At 40.8% G+C, this 22,132-nt stretch overlaps 1 protein-coding gene and 1 long non-coding RNA gene across 2 annotated transcripts in view; both read left to right on the top strand.

The window, feature by feature from the left end:
• Positions 1 to 13,648, top strand: part of gse1b (Gse1 coiled-coil protein b) — a 193,688-nt gene extending 180,040 nt beyond the window's left edge. Inside the window, exons 7-17 of the mRNA XM_042501982.2 lie at positions 112 to 279; positions 399 to 763; positions 1,196 to 1,526; positions 3,743 to 4,380; positions 5,088 to 5,200; positions 5,295 to 5,559; positions 6,911 to 7,024; positions 7,218 to 7,592; positions 9,335 to 9,631; positions 10,198 to 10,301; positions 11,017 to 13,648. Coding sequence (XP_042357916.2) covers positions 112 to 279; positions 399 to 763; positions 1,196 to 1,526; positions 3,743 to 4,380; positions 5,088 to 5,200; positions 5,295 to 5,559; positions 6,911 to 7,024; positions 7,218 to 7,592; positions 9,335 to 9,631; positions 10,198 to 10,301; positions 11,017 to 11,157 — 2,911 coding nt within the window. The 3' untranslated portion in view covers positions 11,158 to 13,648. The remainder of the gene's footprint in view (positions 1 to 111; positions 280 to 398; positions 764 to 1,195; positions 1,527 to 3,742; positions 4,381 to 5,087; positions 5,201 to 5,294; positions 5,560 to 6,910; positions 7,025 to 7,217; positions 7,593 to 9,334; positions 9,632 to 10,197; positions 10,302 to 11,016) is intronic.
• A 1,699-nt stretch (positions 13,649 to 15,347) lies between these two features.
• Positions 15,348 to 21,591, top strand: LOC148190422 (uncharacterized). The gene is made up of 2 exons (XR_015776775.1): positions 15,348 to 16,521; positions 17,009 to 21,591. It is a non-coding gene; the product is annotated as an uncharacterized LOC148190422 (long non-coding RNA).
• Positions 21,592 to 22,132: the final 541 nt, after the last annotated feature.

Raw genomic sequence — 22,132 nt, 5'->3', positions numbered from 1 at the left:
GATGGAGGCGCACAGGTTAATGAAAGTGAATGCTGCACTGTCACACAGAGAGACTGACTTCTTCTCCTTAACTCTTTTCTTCTTTTTTTCTCTGAAACCCTTATCTTCCAGGATGGATGACCCATTCTGCCTCTCTGCTTTGAGGTCACCTTTCTATCAGTTGCCAGGAGGGGGAGCTTTACCTCCCATCCATCCCTCTGCTGTTCACATGCACCTACCAGGGGTCCGCTACCCTGGAGACTTCACACACCCATCACTGTCAGCACTGCAGTCTGAGAGGTAAAATCCCCCTAATTTATAGATTTGTAAAGTCACAAGTGCATGCACACAATAGATCACAGCAGTGTGCCGTAATTTCTCTCCAGTTTCACTGACATCTTCTTCCTTCCTCTTTTTAGGCTTCAGCTGGAGGATGAGCTGCGGCAGAGAGAGAGGGAGCGTGAACGAGAACGTGAGCGCGAGAAGGAGAGAGAGCGAGAGGCAGAGAGAGAGAAAGAGCGGGAGAGAGAACGAGAGAGGGAGAGAGAGCGGGAGAAGGAGCTGGAGAGAGAGAGAGAGCGCGAGCGGGAAAGAGAGCGCGAGAGAGAACGGGAGAGGGAGAGAGAAAGAGAGAAGGAACTGGAGAGGCAGAAGGAGAGAGCACTGAGGGAGAAGGAGCTGCAGGCATCCAAGGCCATGGAGAGCCACTATCTGGCTGAGCTGCATGCCATGAGGGGGCAGGAGGACCGAACCAAGCCTGAGAGACTCACCCCTAATCGGGCTGGTATGTGGCCATGCTGCCGTTGTAGATTCCTTAAGCTACAAGCATACTTCTTGCAAACACCTATCGCTATAAACACTTAATATCAGCTAGAGCTGGAACAATTAGTCAATGAATGATTGAATTGATAGAAATGTTTGTATCTGCAGGAGTTGATGATTATCAGTGAAAGTATTTTTAAGCTATTTTCTTAAAAACTCAGGGGGTTCTTATTATTTTTTACTCTTCTATGAAATCAAACTGAATATTTTGCGATTTTGGCAATTTGAAGGCTCTCGTCCACTTGTGATGGAGATTTTTCACTATTTTCTGACATTTTACAGACAAAACAATTAAATAAATGAATAAACTGAAAAAAATACTCAGCAAATGAAAACAAACATTAGTCCCAACCCTAATGTCAAAATGTTTACACTGAACTTTGTCCTTCGACAGATAAAACCAAAGAGCCCGCCCCTCCAGCTCCCAAACCAGTCCCTCCAGGACTCCACTCTTCAATGATCCAATCACATCATCCCATCCCTGGTCTAATTTCAGGCCATGGCCTCTACATGGGGTCCAGCACTGTAGGGACGGGGCTCACTGCCTCAATTATTGCCCAGAGGACCAATGAGGAGGAGAGATGGTTGGCGCGGCAACGCAAGCTGAGGCAGGAGAAAGAGGATCGTCAGTACCAGGTGTCTGAATTCCGCCAGCAGGTTCTGGAGCAGCACCTGGACTTGGGCCGACCGGCTGACGCACCAGATCACAGGACAGACTCACACAGGTGGGACAACACTCACAAGGCTAAACTCACTGCAGTTTAGCCGTCGTGCAGAAATTTCAAACCCGCTCATTATTTTTAATCATGGCAATATTTACGTCCTTACATGACCTGGGGATTGCAGAGTCATTTATCTGATTCAGACAAGCAGTTCTGGGGTTGCCTGATATTGGACAGAATTGTCAACTCCTTACACTCTTTTTCTTGCCTTGGGTTGGACCTTTGAATCTGCCCACTCCACTAAGCTTGGGTTGACTGATTTGCCTGGCATTGTGACATGAAACAGTGTTTCTCTGTTAAAATAAAAATGACTAATGAGTGCCTGTGGGGTGATTCAATTATCCAATCAGCACCAGGGGCATAACCAACGTCAATGTCATAAGTGGTACGCCAAAACCTATGAGGAGTTGTTACAAGAATGGCGACTGCTATTAGATAGACACTGCTATCAAGGCTGATCTTAATCAATGTGTTTTTTCAGTATCAGCCTACAACATAATTTGTTTGTGCTTTACCCTGCTCCACTCTTAAAAGACTTGAAAGACAGATATCTTGGCATGCTACATATCAGTGTGGAGTTAAAATGACTGTCAATTTAGCTATCATAGATATATAGTTCTCTAGTGATTGGTAAGAGAGAGGGACTCCTCCCCCACAGAAATTGGTTAGAGTCAATACAATGTCAGACTAAAGATGGAAATGGAGTTTAACTAGTTGACATTTTTGTCTGATATCAGGCAACTCCATTTCCATCTTCAGTCTGACATTGTGTCCACTCTAACTGCTTTACAATAACATGAAAACAGTGGTAGTCCAGCCTGTGGCATGGATTGGCTAATCACATCCCCTTGAGGTGGTCATTTGGTGTTTTTTCATTTTAACTCAGAAACTGCTGATTCATGTCACGATGCCAGACAAATCAGTTAACTTGAACTTGATGAAGAGGGCAGATTCAAAGGTCTGGACCCAGGCAAGTTCTGGGGTCTCTGTAACCAAAAATGCATGCATGCTTTCAGTGCAAGCACATTTTTGGGGTGTTTGTCTGTCTTTTCCATCCTTATAGGGACAGTTGTGACTGTGTTCTGAAGCTTCAGAAGCTGGCAGGCTTTAGAAGTTTGTTGTCAGGCAGGACTAGAAAAAAGATAAACCCTGTCAAAAGCGTTACGTCTACTCTATTTCTGTCCATGCCTCCTTCCAGGCCTGACATGTAGGCAACTATGTTTAGGTGCTGATGTAGGGTGTAAAGTGAGGTCCTGACGACTGCTGTTTCATGAGTGGCAGGTAGGGGTTTCAAACAGGCATCGAGCGGGACAGCTAAGACACACAAAGGCTAATTCTCGGCTAATCCTCTCAACCTTGCACAGCGTAAGCCCCCTGCTTACCCTCCTTTGTTACTGTGCCTGTGTTTGTGTTGTTGTGTGCGATTCAGAAGTGAGGCTGTGGTTAATGCTGAACTGGTAGGACAGGAGAGATACACACATCTGCTATCGGTAACTCTACGGTATAATCGCAGAATCACAGCTCACAGGCTGCAGATTGCAGATAACACACATTTACTCACTCACACACACACACAGAAATGCAAACACAAACATAATTTGACTGGTCATGCAGTGTGCACTCCTGCCAGGTTTGATTTGGAAAGACGCTCAAGACTGTGTCCATCAGCCATCTGCCTTTCTTTGTACTGTACTCTTGCCATTTCTTTTCCATGAACATACCGTTATTTCTTTACAATCATCTCTTTTTACCCTTTACATATATATTATTTTTCTCTTCCTCACATTGTTGACTATTATTCCTCCCCATGTCAGTCATTTTCTTCTCTGCCTGTCTCTCTGTCAGGAGAATTTTTCTCCTGGCCTCTTCCTCAGTAGCCTGCTCTCTGGACTTGCTCCCTCCCTCTGTGTGTGTGCATGCATGCCACACTACAAGGACCCAGCAGATCAAAAGCAGGCCTGTATATCTGGAGGACACTATGTGCCTTGGCCACATCCTCACTCTGCTCTGGGCTACTCTGTCTGGGCTTGATAACACTGCTTTGCACACACAAACCCACAGACATACTGACAGGGATGAAGGGGAAACAGGCAATGCATATAAGCACCATGTCTCTGTGTTGCATGTAAGATTGGAAAACACTATTAGTCAATTTTTTAAAGGAGATATTGTTGCTGTACAGTATTTCTAACAGATAAACTTCTATTGTATCTCTTCAGATCCATACCAAATCACCATGAAGCAGGAAGTCGGGACCTGCACCCTCACTTAGGCGCCCCTCCACCCCTCATCTCCCCCAAACCTCCTCAGCCACCACGTGAACATCACCCACCCACCACTCTGTGGAACCCTGCATCTCTCATAGAAACCACCTCAGAGTCCAGACGAAACCACGAGCCCTCAGGGATGGGACACTATGAGCTCAATCGGCTTCCCCCAGGGCCTTCCAAATATGAGGATGCAGCACGGAGGAGAGAAGGGGGCGCGATGGAGAAGTATCCCCCTCTGAGAGGTCCTCCAGGCCTGCCGGAGCCCAGCACATTCCTTGCTGATCTGGAGAAGTCCACCCAGACCTTTTTCAGCCAGCAGAGGGCATCACTGTCCCTGTCTAGCCAGTATGAACTGGAGGGAGCCATGAAAAGCAATGCTGGACTAAAGAGCATCCAGGGACACCCAGGGCACAGTAGACATGGACAAGGGCTGGGAATGGTCGCTGGGACAGGGCTGGGACAGGTAGCCGCACTGGGGATGAGTCCAGACACAATGCTGATCTATGATGAATTCCTTCAGCAGCACCGAAGGCCTGTCAGCAAGCTGGACCTTGAGGAGAAGAGGAGAAGGGAGGCCAGGGAGAAAGGTAATCACTATAGGCAAAGTGTTGCACTGCACCTGATCACATGCACTCTTAAGCTGCGTTTCCATCAAAGGCTTTCGGTATAGTACCTTTGGAAACAAAAGTAACACCTACGTCCATGTAATCAGATCCTAGATCTGTTAAGCGTTTCCACCGCAGACAGTACTCTTACATGCGGGCAGGGCTGTTGTCACTGACTGTTCTGTCCAGCAGCACTCGCTGTATTTCCTTTTTCACCGATGATACAGAGTTAAGTCTGCACCCTGTTTATTGTGAAGTGAGAGTCTCTCTCAATGGGATATTTATAAATAGCTAGTTTGTGCACTGACTCCTTGTCAAGCAAGATCTGGGGTTTAGTGCTGCTGCACAAGCACACCAAACAAAGCTCCGACACAGAGTGTTGATTCTCTACTGACCAACTAATGGACTGCAGCGTCTCTAGCTCCACCTTGTAGTACCGGATCTGTGTGCTAGGTACCTCAAGCAAAAAATGGGGACGGTTGTAAAGGTACTAAAAGGTACCATCCACAACTTTCCACAATGGAAACTTGTGAAAATGTGTACCAAACTGAACTAAAATGAACCGACGTACTAGTGGAAACATCCCATCACATGTTTTTAAAAAAATCACAGACTATATGTTGTTTTATGTAACTTTATTAGATGATTCAAAAGTGGGGTGCCAGTAGTGACCTCTTTGCCTGCTGCAGGTTACTACTATGAGCTGGATGACTCATATGATGAGAGTGATGAGGAGGAGGTGAGAGCCCATCTCAGGAGAGTAGCAGAGCAGCCCCCACTCAAACTGGATGACTCCACAGAGGTAAAATACCTGCCATCACATACGTTTACTGTGCTTTCCATAAGCGTTATTGACGAAACATTGCACTAAGATCTTTTTCTGCCTGCCTGCACAGAAATTGGACTTTCTGGGAGTGTTTGGCCTGACCACGGTGGGCCGGCGAGATGAGCTGGTGCAGCAGAAGAGAAGGAAAAGGAGGCGGAGGCTCAGGGAGCGCAGCCCCTCACCACCTGCCTTGCAATCCAAACGCACACCTCCTCCTCCCCAGCTCAGCACGCGCTTCACCCCTGAGGAAATGGACCGAGCACCAGAGCTGGAGGATAAGAAGCGGTTCCTCACCACATTCAAGCTGTCCCATGTCACTGTTCAACAAAGGCGAGGTAAAATAATTTATAGTAATAAACAGATTTAGCCCAGTCTTTTGATTTACTTTAACCCTGGCCACCATGCTGCTCTGTACTGTTTACTAACCTGTTTTCTGGCCTGTCCATGATGTCAAATATGTGACACTATTAAAAAAAAACCACAAAGGCTGCAGAGCTGTGTATATGGCTTTGGCCTACTTGCAATGGGAAGGGAGTTAATCGCTTATTTTTTGGCAGGTTTTCCTTTTTTAAAAATAAATATATGGGCTTGATTCTGTTTAACAGTTACTCCTTATACAAGTCTTCAGTGTTGCTTACCAATCGTTTTGTTTAATTATGTTTCAAGAACTATGTTAATTAGTGGAAGACTTAACTGTGTGTAACAATGCCTCTTAGCTATTATTAATTAAACAAACTATGTCTCTCTTATAGTTTAAGTAAATAATTGGTGTGCCCACAAAGCTTACTCTATGCCTTCAATAGTAAACAATACAAACTAATTTAAGGATTTTTTTGTTGTTAATGACATCAATAAAAAACATGAAGATTATGTCTTGCATTGCAGGGCATGTATCAGTTTGCCTCAGCAAGCCGGTTAGAAACCACTGCATTACAGAACTGACCCAGTGCACTTTACATGCCACACAAACATCCCCATTCATTACTCATATCATGTCTCTCCTCTTTGACATCTCATTTCAGTAGAGTTAAGAAGACTGATTGCATGCTCATTTTGCTTTTAAAAAGTAGAAGTCATTCTCAGTCAGCTCTACAGCTTGCTGACACTACACTTTAGCTGAGCTCTGCCTGCTTTACATGCACTGCTCTCTCATTAATATGTTGAGTAAAGCCTTGAAGGAAACCTTAAAGGGGGTCAAACAGTGATCATGTCAACCTCAAACCCCATATTATATGCAGCATATTTTAAACAATATATGCATCATGTAGTGCTTTACATTGCCCTAGTTAGAAAGGTGGACGTGTGTCAAGGTTCTGTTGTGCTTGCAGTTACACACACACACACACACACACACACACACACACACACACACACACACACACACACACACACACACACTCACACTCACACACTGACAAGGAATTGGGAGTGGCAGCAGTGGGCTTACAGTGATCCTAGTCTAATCCTCTTGATTTACTGTTTGCTGCCTACAGATGGCAGCGCACTGCCTCCCACGCTGTTGGGCACACTCAACCTCCTTTTACGCAGACATGCACGCACACACACACACACACACACACACACACACACACACAAACAAACACACACACTAGGAGACATAAATGTGTATAAAATTGTGAAATAGATACACACCGTCAAGACTAAGTAATTTTCTTTGTCTCTTAGATAATGAAAGGGTGGTGGAGCTGCTTCAGGCCATAAAAGAGAAGAGTGTAACCTTGGATACCATCAGACATGCCCCTCATCCACTGTGTAAGAGCCCTCCAGCGCAGATATCTGGTGAGACACATGCTAATGACCACAAACATACACACTTTCTCATCCCTAAAGTATTAGGCTAGTGTAGTATTTATTAATTTGTGTTATGTATCTGAATAGAATATGCATCTAAAACATTTTAATTGCATTGTTCCGTCTGTAGTACTGTGGATCTTGACCTCATCATGACAAACACATGTTCAATTGATTGCAGATTCTTCATTCGCCCAGCCTTCCTCTGAATCAGAAGGCCACCACAGTGTCAGAACACATAGCCCCTCCCCACATTGCCCAGCGTCCCCCAATGGTCATCCAAAACCCCTTGGGGAGACATTAAGACCAAAGGAACCCCCTTCTCCAGCTGTCTATCCAGACAAGGCCCGGGGGCCCAGTGAGGGACCGATGTCCAAGAGGAGCTCCAGCCTGCTAAACAGCTTGCGGCCCCCACTCCCCCTGCAGGCTAAAGAAGGCCTGCACAGCGTCAATGGGCGCACCAAACCCTGGGACAGCTTCACCCCTGAGGAATTTGCCCAGCAGTTCCATGAATCTGTGCTTCAGTCCACTCAGAAGGCTTTGCAGAAACATAAAGGTAAGCTGCACAAGCCACAGTTATAAAGCTGTTTCTGTGATGACAGCAAATGACAACACCTTTCAGTAGTAAGACTAAGGCACAACCTACATGTTTTCCAGGAGCATTATTCCTTCAGTTAATCAATTTTCAGTCATTTAGTCCCTAAATTATCTTGGTGATGTCTTCAAAAGATGTGCTTTGTCCAACCAGCAGTCCAAAATATTAAAAGCAGCAAATCTGCACATTTGCAGCCCCAACCAGCAAATGTTTTTTATTTTTGCATGATAAATCTATTTCAAAAATTGTTGATGGTATATATTTTATTGAGCTGGAGCTGACAGTATTAGTGGATTAATGTAAAATTACTCAACAACTATTCATTGATTGTTTTTTTTTGTTTTGTTTTGTTTTTTGTTTTTTTTTTTTTCAAATAATTCACCACTTCAAAAGGTTTCCTTGTTTTCTTGGGCCTCTGATTTTTGGAACATGTAGTAAAAAATGAGAAACAGTATGTCCAAGAAACTGAAAAAAGTCATAGTATAGAATGTTGAAAAGGAAAAAAAACTAAAATAAAAACATACTGGTGTGTGTAAAAATAAGAGAAAGAAAAGAAGTCATAGTATAGCATGCCGGCAAAAAAGTCATAGTGTAATATGTTGAAAACAAAAAGTCATAGTATATTAAGTTGGAAAAAAATTTAAAAAGTCATAGTCTAGCATGTTGAAAAAACTGAAAAAAATTCAGCATAGTATGAAAGAAATTTATAATTTGACAAAATAGAAGTCATATAATAGCATGTCCAAAAACTGAAAAAAATCATTGTACCATATGTCAAAAAAAAAAAAAAAATTCAGTATAATATGTTTATTTTTATATGTCTGTAATTGTCATAGTATAGTAGGTCGAAAAATCCGAGAGAAAAGTCATAAAGTATGCTGGAAAAAAGTCATAGTATAGCATGTCAAAAGAAAATGAAAAAAATGTTGTAGAATGTTGAAAAACATAATATTTTATCATGTAAAAAAACTGCAAAAAGTCAAAGTATAGCAAGTAAAAAAAAGAAAAAAATGTCATATAATATGTTGATAAAACTGAAAGAAAAGTAGTAGGATATTATGTAAAAAAAAAGTCAGAATATCATATCAAATAAAAAAAAACTCAGTAAAGTATTATAAAGAAGTCAGAATATAGCATGTTGAAAACAAATATATCATAGTTTTGCAGGCATGTCCAAAGTCTGGCCTGGGAACAATCGTGCCCCTCAAAGCAATTTTAAATAATTAACGGCTTGACTTTTAAAATATACTATGGGCCACTACAAAATATTGGTTAATCAATCATGATCATTTTGGGTTCTTTCCCTTCACCTTACAATGGCAGGACTATAACACACCTTGTAGACATACATCAAGTAGGAACTAATGTGTTTTCATTAAGAGACTATAAAAAAGTAAACAGAACGGTTATATGGGCACAGCAAAGAAACATAAAGTGGAAATTGATATCAGGAGCAGAGAAAAGTCATTTTTACTGAAAGATGAAACTGTTGCATTTTTCTTGTTTGTGATTCTTTTTATTAGCTATTTTATGCAAGAAGCAGCTGGGCCCCAGGTATATTCACATTATATAATGTGGCACCCATGCAAAAAAGTTTGGACACCCTTGCCCTAGTTTGATCAGCTAATCCTTTCACAGCTATGGAAGATAATAAAATAGATGAAATATGACAAAACCGTCCTTCTCTACCATCTGTCCTTCAGGTGGAGCCACGGCGATGTCAGAGTCGTCCCACCTCCAGGAGTCCTCTGTTCACTACAACATTCCAGAGCTTCAGAGCACCCCTGGCCGGCTGCCGCAGCCACATTCACAATCTCACCCTCAGCCCAATGGGCAGCACTTCTCTGTAGCCCTTCACCGGGAGGCCTCAGGGACAAGGGAGGACCTGTCTGGTCCAGAGGACTCTGAAGAGGAGGAGGATGAGGAGGAAGAGGAGGCTCCTGCTTCCAAGTGGCAGGGGATTGAATCGATATTTGAGGCTTATCAGGAATACGTTGAAGGTAAGGAGCTACAGCGAACATGTAATGGTAGTATCGCTGCTGCTAAATATCTCATAACTCTACCATATTATGTGGATTTCATAACTTCTACCCCTGAAAAAGCCATTAATATCTCATTATATCTGTTCATATTATAATATTATATTAGCCATTTAGTGATTCCTGTATTTCACAAAACCGTGTGTTTTCACATTTTGTTTGGGGTTGACATTGACACAAATGATTTTTGTTGTAAAAATCTTCTCTCGTCACTAGAGGGCGATATTCACCCTTCCTCAATGTACTTCAGTTTTGTACAGATTAATGTGTGATCAGGATTTGTACAAAAAATGTATCCAATCAATGCAAGCCCTTTAAAACATGCTATTTCACAGGTGTATTTTATGACCTTTTAAACTTGAAGACGTGCATGTAAAAAAATGTGGTAAATAAGTCTTTTGGTATCTTCTGTTTAGATGGCATGGTCTGGATTCTGCAAAGAGGTCAACATTCATTGCTCCCAGGCTGAATATTTTTTTTTCTAACCACCAACTCCCATTGTTTTCACATTCTGTGTTTTCCTCTAGAGCAAAGTTTGGAGCGACAAGTGTTGCAGAACCAGTGTCGAAGACTAGAAGCTCAGAACTACAACCTCAGTCTGACTGCTGAGCAGCTGTCTCATAGCATGGGGGTAAGATGCATACACACACTACTTACTGTGTCTTCTAACACACCTTTCATCATATCTAAGCCCAACATCATCAGTAGCTACTCACCCAGGGTTCCTTCACTTAAAGTAAGGTTAGATCAAAGGCTTAGTTAATGACACTCAGACACACTATGATTTAAGACCAATTTTACATGAAAAAAGGTACATAGGATTTACGCACAACCTTGTCCAACTGTTTGTTGCAAAAATTTGTTGGCGGATTTTCATGGCAATTTTTTGTTTTTTCATTCTGCATGTGGGATTCCACTGCCATGCTAGCAGACTGTAGATACAGGTTCAGAAAAAGAGAAAAAATGTTTTTATAAAATCTAATTTCCATGTCTTAGCATTTTTAACACTTTGAAAGATCGATTTAAGACATTTTGACCCCAGTTTAGGCCTTATTTTTAGATTGATGAATTCAATGCCTACATCAGACCTTTAACGTCTTCACACCTACAACTCTGAGTAGAATTAGATACACCTTTATAATCCTTAAAATAGTTGCTTTCCTGCTTGAAAAATTATAAAATATCTCATACAGTTTGTGACATGAAAGCCAGCACCTTATTCTTTTTTTATCCTCAATTTAGGGTTTCTCCTTTTTTTATTGATGCCATATAACTGATGTTACATCTCATTGTTGTGATCTTGTCTGAACATTCTGTCTCCTCTCTGTGTGTCCTTGGTCTTGTAGGAGCTGATGTCCCAGAGACAGAAGCTGGCAGTGGAAAGGGAGAAGCTACAAGCAGAGCTGGAGCACTTCAGAAAGTGTTTGACGCTGCCACAGACACACTGGCCGAGAGGCAGCCATTACAAGGGCTACCCTCCCAGGTGACCCCAACACGTTGACCTAATGGCCCCCAGGCCCCTGGCCACCCCCCCTTTCAGACTGACACCCAGAGTTTATTTTTCATGGCCTGGTCCACATGGCTCAATGGAGGAGAGCATGGCTGGTAAGATAAGATGAATGAATGAATTGAGTGAATGGATGGATGAATGCACAAGGAGACAGGACCATACAGTGAAGGACAGGCAGTCTTTGGATTGTGGCCAGCCAGGGACTGTGCCACGAGCCACTAATGTGTGCCAATGTAGCCAACCCCGCGAGCATGGGGCAGGAGTACCTGAAGATCAACACAAACACACCCATGCACCTGCTTTTCACACATTCTTCAGTCCCCGCTGCTCTATTGTTCAGTCCCTGCATCCCTCACCGCCACAGCTACACAGACAATCCTGCCAATGAGGGAGCAGTTGCCCCAGGAGGGGTGTTGTCAAGAGAATTGAATGCTCCAAAGGCTTTCGGCCAGTCGGGACTGATTTTTATCACAGTGGCCACGTGGGCTTTTGAACTGGAAAATGCACTTAAGAATGAAAGCTGAAGAACTACCTGGTGGTACTGCGTTACAACAAAGAACTGTTCAAATTAGGGAAGAACTTAGAAAATGCACATTTTTTGGAAAGAATTAACGAAATGTTTTATTTCGAAATAGAAAATTTGAGAATAAGAATTTTAAAAGGTGCTTCAGCCTTGTATTGTATATAATATGAAGACTTAAAAGAATTTTGTATGTTTTTATTACTTTAATCATTGTTCTTTTAAAGAAAAAGCCTGCCATTTTTATATGTTTATGCTTTTTTTGGGTTGGAAAAGAAAGCCTTGCTTTTAGTGTTTGTATTGCTGCTGGCCAGAACAGCTAATTTTAACAGAGTGAGAGAGAACAGGATACACTTCTCCTCTTACTCTCTCTTGACCCCGCCACAACCACCTCATCTGGCATCTGAGCTCAGCAAAGCTTACTTAGAGGTCCTGAGACGTGGCTCCTGCCCTCTCATTCCCCTTCCTTTACAGCAACATGTGTCTCTCTGTTTTAATGCCCATTAATCCTCAGCTTCCCTGCTGCTGGCATGACTAGTTAGTTTATTCTCATAAAGAAACAAGTTGAGATGATCCAGCGACATTTTTTTTTAACTTGACATACTTGATTATTTTGTAAAGACATGAAGAGTCTCTTAAGCAGCCAGCTTATGAAACTGGTTCTTGATGCTTTATCCTACCATTGGACCTTTCACTTCACTTTGTATGACATCATATAGCATTGGACTTAAGCAAAATGACGGTTTGCATAACGTTATGCCTTACAAGCCCTTATCAGCAGCCAAGAGAGGACATAGTGCCAAAAGTTTAAAAAAAAAAAAAAAGGTAGCAGTTTGGATTCTTAATTTTAAATTGAGTTGCAGTTAGGTAGCCAAACAGTCAAACCAGAATGGCCATCTTCCACTGCTGAAATGCTTCAACCCCTATCATCTCCTTCCTGTGTTTACTGCATTTTAGAACCCACACTATCCAAGGTTGCCAATATATTACGCAAAAAGTCAATTCAAAATGGGCATTTCCTGGTACATATAACATCAGATAGGTTTGATTTACCTGGCCTCATACACATTTACAATCTCTGCCTCCCCTGAGATTCAGCCACAGTTTTACACTGACTTTCTTCCCTGTAACTTATGTTGCCTCAGCCTTATGGTTGTATGTGCGATTTGAGACACCTGGGGCCAGCTAGGAGGTGCACAGGTGATTCTTTTGAATTTAAGGGGCTGCGCAAGTTACAGTGGTGGGACAGTTGGTGTAAAGAGTGGGGGATATGGTATTTCAAAGTTCAAAAACTGTAATGAATTTAAAAAATGTGCTGAAAGTCATTTTTAAAAAAACTGAAGCACAGCCACCCCCCTGCATACAGATTATTAATAACAAGTGCCTCAAGAATTTGGGAGCATGTGAATGAGTTGCAGTCCACACAACGGACATTGTACACGTAACACCAGTGATCAGGGACTTAACATTTTAAATCAAAGTGTCTACTTTATGTCTCACACCTTTCAAATATGTGCATGACAAGACCCGACACAGAATTCCTTTATCTAAATGCATCTCTGAGAACCAATTTAATCACCTTTTTATAAATAAGGCCCAAGCCAGTTTAGATCATCAGGTGGATACAGAGCATAGTCTGACGTTTTTACAGAGCTGAAGAGGCATGCTGAGGTAAGCTGCCAATGACCTGGGGAGGAAGGTGCAGTACAGTGAGCCCCTTACACCCAGCCTCCCTGTGTCTCTAACCCACGCACGCCCATGCAATAGCCCCATTACTCAGTGGAGGATGTCTAGATGCTGTGAAATCCTGTTTTTAAAATGTACTTGTTTGAATTCATTGTAATGTAATATATTCTTTGTTGAATGTAGTAATTAGGTATTTATGAATATATGGCTGTGATTTCAGACAAAAAAGAAAATAAAATATTTCAAAAATGTTACATATCAACCTTTGTCTGTTTGTGGATGCTGCTAGATGGATGTTCTTGGGTGGGTAGAATGCAAAAAAACATATATATACATTTCCAAGCAGCAATGTGGGCTGCTGGAGCCCTAATGATTTTGCTCAGATTAATCTTTTTTTCATTTTTTTTAACATACTCCATCCATCCATCTGGAATCCGGATCAGTTCTCCGAACTACATCAGCTGGCCCCTTTTAATGCAAAGGAGCAGTCGCTCTACTCCAAGCTCCCCCCTGATGTCTGAGCTCCTCATTCCATTTCTAAGGATAAGCCCAGCTACCCTGCGGAGGAAACTCATTTCAGCCACTAGTGTCCGCAGTCTCATTCTTTTGTTGGGAAGTAGATTGACTGATAAAATGAAGAGCTTTGCCCTCAAACCTCAGCTCCTTCTTCACCTCAACAGTCCAGCAGTGCCTGCATCACTATAGGCACTGCGCCAAACCGCCTGTCCATCTCACGCTTCCCTCTGCCCTCAATTGTTAAACAAGACCTTTAGATACTTCAACTGCCTTGCTTGGGGCAGTAACTCTCACCAAACCCAGAGGGGGCAATTCACCGTTCTCCAGCAGACTCTCATTCCGACCGCTTCACGCTCGGCTGCAAACCGCCCTAGCAGAGATGCAATTCTGGGGTCCCCAAACTGGACCCTTTCCTCCCCCAAGGTGCGTCTTCAGACCTTGTCTATGAATATCACAAAGAGAATCAGTGACAAGGGACAATCCTGGCAGAGGCTAACACCAACTAGGAATGTGACTTAACGCCAAGCGTACGGACGAAGCTCTCACTCTGGTTATACAGGGACTGGATGGTTCACAGCAGTTTGTAGGCTTTCTCCAAGTCCACAAAACACAGCCTGGATAGTAAAGTCCCACAGTCCCTCCAGCAGTCCTGCAAGGGTAAAGAGTTGGTCCACCATTCTACAACCAGGATGGAGCCTGCATTGTTGCTTCTGAATCCCTCGGACAAATTTGCCTTGGGGGACCCCACCAGGGGGTAATGCCCCCGACAACGCAGCTTTGAGGATAACAGGGACACGCAAACCCCTCCACCACATTAATGAGGTAATTCTTTTTACACATTATACTTTTTGCAACACTATGACTTTTTAATTCTAACACTATATACTATTGGCATTTAAAAATGTTTTTTACTTACTATAGTATGACAATTTTCAATTTTTTCAACATACAATACTTTGACTTTTTGCAACATGCTTTACTGTGACATTTTTTTCAACAAGCTAAACTGCATTTTTTTTTCAGTTTTTCACAGTACAATACTTTTTTGGACAAGCTATACTATGACTTTTTTCATTTTTTCCTCCATATTGTACTATGCCATTTTTTTCTTTTTTTTTTGACGTGCTATAGTATGACATTTTTTTTCCATTTTTTTTAGCACTATACATGACTTTTTCATCATGCTATGATTACTTTTGGTGGGGGACGAGCCTTCTGTGTGGAGTTTGCATGTTATCCCCGTGTCAGTGTGGATTTTCTTAATGTTCTCTGGCTTCCTCCCACGTTCCAAAGACATGCAGGCCAGGTTATTTGGTGGCTCTAAATTGCTGGGAGGTGTGAATGTGAGCGTGAATAGTTTTGTGTCAATGTGTGTCAGCCTGGTGATAATCTGGCATCCTGTCCAGGATGTACCCTGCCTCTCACGCAATGACAGCTGGGATAGGCTCTGGCCTCACTGCAGCCCTTAGGAGGAAAAGCGATACAATGAATGAATACTGTAATATTATATTTTTGTCATCATTTTTGACAACACATTATTTTATGGCAGTTTTTCATGATCAGACAATATACTATATTATGATGTTTTTTCATGATTTTTGATGACATGCTATTCTATGACGCCTTTTCATCAATTTGCAGTGCCACTTTTTTATGATTTTTCATGATATACTATACTATGCCGTTTTTGACCATTTTGACAACATACTATGCTACTGCGTTTTTTGGTCGTTTTTGACGACATACTTATACTGTGATGTTTTTTCATGATTTTTGACAGCATATTATGACGTCTTTTTCATGTTTTTCATGCTATTGTAACCCAGGTCAAATTCACAAAGTGTCCTTTACCTGTCTGATCTCGTGCGAAAAATATCGTGAGACTAGGGTGGCCAATCAGAGCAGCCGCAGGGCTTTAAACGGCAGTAGCAACAGCAGACCAGCGCTGCGTTCCAAAAGTTGTTCCATTTAACCTCCTTCACTTCCCTTCAGCCCTTGGTATTATGTACCAGCTGACACCACAGGACATCGCAGGCCACTTGGAAAACAGAGGGGAAGTTGGGCTGGGGACTGAAATGAAAAACACCTACCCTCATTCACTTTCAGCCTGAGTGTCACGGATCTGCAATTATTTCTTAATAAAAAACAACTATAAATATACACGTTTGGTAATCAGCTGCATGACTTTCTGGTGGAACAATTTTTGAGTGTATCATAATTATCATAACTATTATTTATGATACATTTTATGGGTGCTTTTGGAGATTAGAGATAAAACACGTGTTAGTCCAAGTGAGCCTGCCATAGGTAGCTGTTCAAATTGACTGTTTACGCATGCGCAGAAGGGATCGGGTAGGCGTACTGGCAGGACATGCTGAACGACATTTGGAGCGCAGCCTCGATTGATGAGGGGCTGGCTTGTAGAGGGTGAACGCGAGAGCCTCGAGAGCACAGTGCTACTGCCATCGGTAAATAGTAGACCGTTTACTAATGTTATTTACATTCAGTGCTTTCAAACATGAAATGCATAGGTTGTTTCTTGTTACCGGACTATAGCCGTGTCCCTGGACGTGGTGCCATTGCACGGAGAGAGCGAGAGGAAACCGAATCTTGGAATTGGTGAGTTGCCATAGTGCTATTGTTGTTAGCACGCTGCTTTTGTTGATTTAACCATGTCGGTGCCCTGAGTAAATGTTGCCCATGTTGTTATTTAATTGTTGTTGTGAGTCACACATTGCAAAGAGGGTGTTTTGTATGAGCCCCATAACTCTAATGAGTTGTCAATAACTGCGCTAGCGGCTAGCGCTAGCTCCTTTAACCTAGCGGCTGACACTGGCTTAGATAGCATGGTGGCTAATGCTAGTCTGCTAACCGACGCTATGCTGATCCGGAACGCAGTGTTTTGATATGAAACGTAAACATGTCTATCATGATGATTGTTTAAATAACTGTCCTGTAATAGTATGATATTTTTATAGTAGACTGATATTTTGGTAGCTGATCATTGTTGTGTTTTGAAGTAGCACAGCTGTGAGTTATTGGGAAGTTTCTTGTTAATGAAAACAGAGCCATGTATGTTAAAGCTGACCTCGTCTGTTCATAACAGGCCGGGTTTTTTTGCGTGAAGGAACCCTGATGGCGAGCTAGAGGAAACCGAAGAACCATCATTGAACTGGACCATCCCTAAATCTAATCTGCATGGTAGGATGTGCTCTAATTAAGGGTTTGCAACTGCTCAATCTGCCAACCACACATACACACACAAGTACCCCCAGCCCAACCTCTTGCCCCTCTTTTTTTTCTTGGATTTACTGACTTATTTTTGGACTTTGTATTCTGGGATGTGGATGGCCCATTTCTGGCGCTGGAAGGGGATTGAACTGAAGGGATGTGACTTTTCGTGATGGAACTAATGAATGATGGGATGTACGGTGTTGGAGGACGGTGGGATGTACGGTGTTGGAGGAGGGAGCATAAGAGAATTTATTCAGCCAATTTACTTTGTGTGAAAGTCATTTTCTTGTAGTCCGGTTTTAAAAAAAAATGTATTTTTGTTTTTTTCTTTTAGTAATGTAGTGTCAGTAATACATTGTACCTTTTCATCACCCTTTCTGTGTATTGGGTCTTCATTTAATTCTGCCCATCAGTCTACAAATTCCTCCTGTAAAGTCCCTAGAGTCTCCTGAGATATTCCACTCTACTAATCCTGTAACTATTAGCACGAAGACCCTGCTATACTATACTCACGTTTTTCATGATTTTTGACAACACATAATGCTTTTAGGTTTTTCCATGACTTTTGACGACGTGACCTTTTTCATGATTTCTGACGACATACTATACTTTGACATATTTTTTTCAGCCAAGTATCCCCTGACCAGCGCAAAAAGTTTTTGGTGAAAAAAAAAAAAAAAAAGGTACAGCACAGCACTGTGACATCAGTGTCTGATTTACTGAACAATATTGTAACTGAAAAACACTTTCAAATTTGGGGGTTACAACTTGTCGACGTAAATCCCATTGAAACATAATCTTCTGCACACTGACAGTAATTTGTTGGTTCTGTTGTTGCCTTTTGTGTCACTTGTCTGTCTGTGTTGCTGCTATGCTTCAACCACGACTGCATTGTTTGTGTCTTGACAGCGGTAAGTGATTGATTGGCAGGTGATGGCATTTGACAGTTTGAGTCAAACTATCCTGGTTTGACAAGTTTTTTTTGAAGGATATTGAAATTGAATATTGAGTGTAAAATTCAGTTTATGAACTTAGATTTATATTTTCACTGAACTTTTTAGGATTTAATTAATTTTTAGGAATTTGAAATTATCACAATGATCCCCCTGCGTCATCTGCCAACTGGGCAGTTTGGAGTGGGGAACCAAAGGGGATGCAAGGCCGTCGCATGTCGTTCACAACCCCCAGCCTCCAAAGAAAAAAAAAACTCATGTACCCCCTGGAGTACTTCCATGTACCCCCTGGGTTACGCGTGCCCCCTTTTTAAGAAACGGTGCTTTAGTATGATGTTTATTCCTAACCTTTGACTGCATACTATGACGTTTTTTCATGATTTTTAAAGACATACTGTAGTATGATGTTTACTCATAATTTTTTACTACATGCTATATTATGATGTGTTTCCATGAATTTTGACTACATACTATACTATTTTTTCTCTCTTTATTTTTTGAAGATTATTTTTGGCATTTTGCCTTTATTCGATAGAGCAGAAGATTGATAGCGTCAAAGGGGAAGAGAGGGGATAACATGCAGCAAAGGGCCGTGAGCTGGAATTGAACCCGCGGCTGCTGCGGCTAGACACTGCCTTCATATATGGAGCGCCTGCTTAATCCACTAATTTTTATAGACATACTGACGACATACTACACCATGACATATTTTTTAAATAATTTTCGACATGATATACTGTGAGGTATTTGCATGACGACATAGTATACCATGTTTTTTTTAAGAATTTTTGATGACACCCTATACTATAATGTTTTTTGATGATTTTTTAGACATACTATACTGTGACAGTTTTTAATCATTTTTGATTTCATACTACACTGTGACATTTTTTTCATAATTTTGTTGACATCCTATACCATGACATTTTTACATGATTTTTGACTGCATACTTTACTATGACGTCTTATTTCATGATTTTTGTCAACATATTACACTATGGTGTTTTTTCATGATTTTTAGTGACATACTATACTTACTATAATTTCTGTCAGAATTTTTTATAAATACTATACTTTGACGTTTTTTCATGTTTTTTAAAGACGTATACTATTATGTTTTTTCATGATTTTTGACGACATAGTATACTATGAGATTTTCAGATTTTCGATGACATACTATACTATGATTTTTTTTTAAAAAAAAGATTTTTCATGACAGACTATACTGTGGCGTTCTTTTCATAATTTAGATGACAACCTATATTATGACACGTCTTCATGATTTTTGATAAACTATACTATGGCGTTATTTCATCATTTTCAACGAAACCTAGAATATTGCATTTTTTCACAATTTTGATGACATACTATATTATGGTGTTTTCTTTCATGATTTTCAATGACATATCCTTTGACATCCTTTCATGATTTTCTAGACACTGTACTGTTACGGTTTTTAATCATTTGTGACGACATACTTTGACAGATTTCATAATTTTTCCATACTATGACTATATAGTATGATGTTTGTTAATGATTTTTTGGTGACTACATTTTTTTAATGATTTCTGGCCACATGATATACTGTGATGTTTTCTTTCATGATTTTTGACGACGTACTACACTATGAAGCTTTTTCATAATTTTCAATGACATACTATACTATGAATTTTTTAGTGATTTTTGACGACATACTATACTATGACGTTAAATCATCATTTTGATGACATCCTATGATATGATTTTTGACAAAGTACACTGACGTTTGTCTCGATTTACAACGACAAACTTTACTATGGCATTATTTCATGATTTTAGATGACATACTTTAATTTTTTTCGTAATTTTGACGGCATACTTCATCATGATGTTTTCTTTCATGATTTTTGATGACATACTATGCTATAACGTTTTTTCACGATTTTAGATGATATACTATACGATGATGCTTTTTCAAAATTTTTTGGTATACCATTACGTTTTTTCATGATGTATTGACATACTGTACTGTAATGGTTTTTAATAATTTTTTTTTTAAATAATTTTTTGGTTTTTTAATTTTTACTACACTATGAAGCTTTTTCTTTATTTTTGACTACATACAATCCTGTGTTTTTTCATGATTTTCGACATCATACTACATTCTGAAGTTTTTTCATGATTTTTGACGATAAAGTACACTGACATTTTTCATGATTTTCGACGACAAACTATGCTATGGCATTATTTCATGATTTTAGATGACATACTTTATTATAATGTTTTTTCATATTTTTTTTTAACACAGTAATGATTTTTTCATGATTTTTGACAACATACTATACTATGACGCTTTTTCATAATTTTGACAACCTTATACTTTGATGTTTTTTCATGATTTTTGACGACTTACTATATGATGGCTTATTTTCAGGATTTTCAACAACATACTTTACTATGACTTTTTTCAGGATTTTGATGACATACTGTACTGTGACATTTTTGACATTACACTATGCTTTTTCATAAGTTTTGATGACATTCTATAATATGTTTTTATGTTTGTTTTTTTAATAAAAAGATCAGTAAAAATATAAATCTAAGTTCATAAACTGATTTTTATACTCAATATCCAATTTCAAAATCCTTAAAAAAAGACCCAACTCTCCCAAAACCAGGATTGTGTGAAATGCCATCATCCGTCAATCAATCACTTGCCACTGTGAAGACACAAACAATGGAGTCGTGGTTGAGGCGTAGCAGGAATGCTGCTGAAAACACGAAGAGACAAGTGACAAAGAAGGCAAAACCAGAACTGACCATCAGTATGCAGACACTTCGTAATATACCATGCTGGAAAAAAGGCCAAAAGATCATAATATAACGTGTTGAAAAAATGGCTGAAAACCTCATAGTATAGTATGTCGAAAAACTTGCACCTAGATCCTAACCCAAGCTGCTCATCCCCCCAAAAGGAAATAAACCCCTTCATGAATATGCAAACGGCAGCACCCGCGCTTATGAGCATATTTAACATGTTCATTAACCAGCAACAGCAGCCGTCTGAGCAAACAAAAACAGGAAACAACATGTGGAAGGGTGGAAACTCCCCTGCAGTTGGAGAAGGAAGCTTCTTTCCAAACATGACACCCCACGCAGGAGGAGTAGGAGGTTTCTACCTGAACATGACACAACAAGCAGCAGGCAGAAGTTTCTACTCAAACATGACATCTCAAGATGCAGGAGAAAGCTTCTCCTCGAACAACCCACCCCCAGGCCAGCCAATGAGGAGAGACGGAGAGTGGAGAGAGTGACGATGTGACGGACCTCAAGATAAAGAGGAACAGAAAACCATTTTGTACAACTTTTCAGAGTTTTCTGTGCTTTTGTGCTTCTTCTTTATCTTGACCTTGTGTTAGATGGTATATGTAGCTCCCGTAAAAGGGAGTGATGTTGTTTTTGATTTTGAAATTTTTTATCTTAGAATAAAGCCTGCCTTGAGCAGTTTTAACCTTTTCAACCATCCTTGGGTGTTCGCATTTGATCCTTCTGAGAATCTCGTGGTGGTGGTCTAAAAAACGCCAAACAAGACAAAAAAGAAACAGGTTGCCGGAAAAAAAGGCGAACTTTCTGTTTGCTGCCTGGTTTTGACCAAGTGTGAATAAAAACTCACAAAGCACCAAGACAGGGTAGTACCGGAGATACTCCCAGAATCACCATCAATCCCCCAAGAGGGGACAAACCGGAGATGCTCCTTCTGCCCGAGTAGTGGGGGTTTAATCTCTTGGTCTGGCCAATTAAAGTTAACACTGTAGGGTATCCATCACCCAGAAAAATAAAAAGACACCTTACCTCTCTGATAAGCCACTCTCTCACAGGTCTGAGGTGGCATTCGATTATTCAGACTGTCTGAGTAAGAGGGAGATGCAGGCACTTAATAAGGAGAGCTACGGCTCCATGAAATATAGCATGAGGAAAACATTGCTGAAAATATTATAGTAAGTCCAAAAAAGGCGAATTTGGACATGGCTCAAAACTTCTTATTATAACTGGTAGAGACGGGT

Source organism: Plectropomus leopardus, chromosome 1 (assembly GCF_026936395.1).
Source record: "Plectropomus leopardus strain MGB_pleo_1.0 chromosome 1, ASM2693639v1, whole genome shotgun sequence".
NCBI lineage: Eukaryota > Metazoa > Chordata > Actinopteri > Perciformes > Serranidae > Plectropomus > Plectropomus leopardus.
This window is presented reverse-complemented; position numbering and strand designations above follow the sequence as displayed.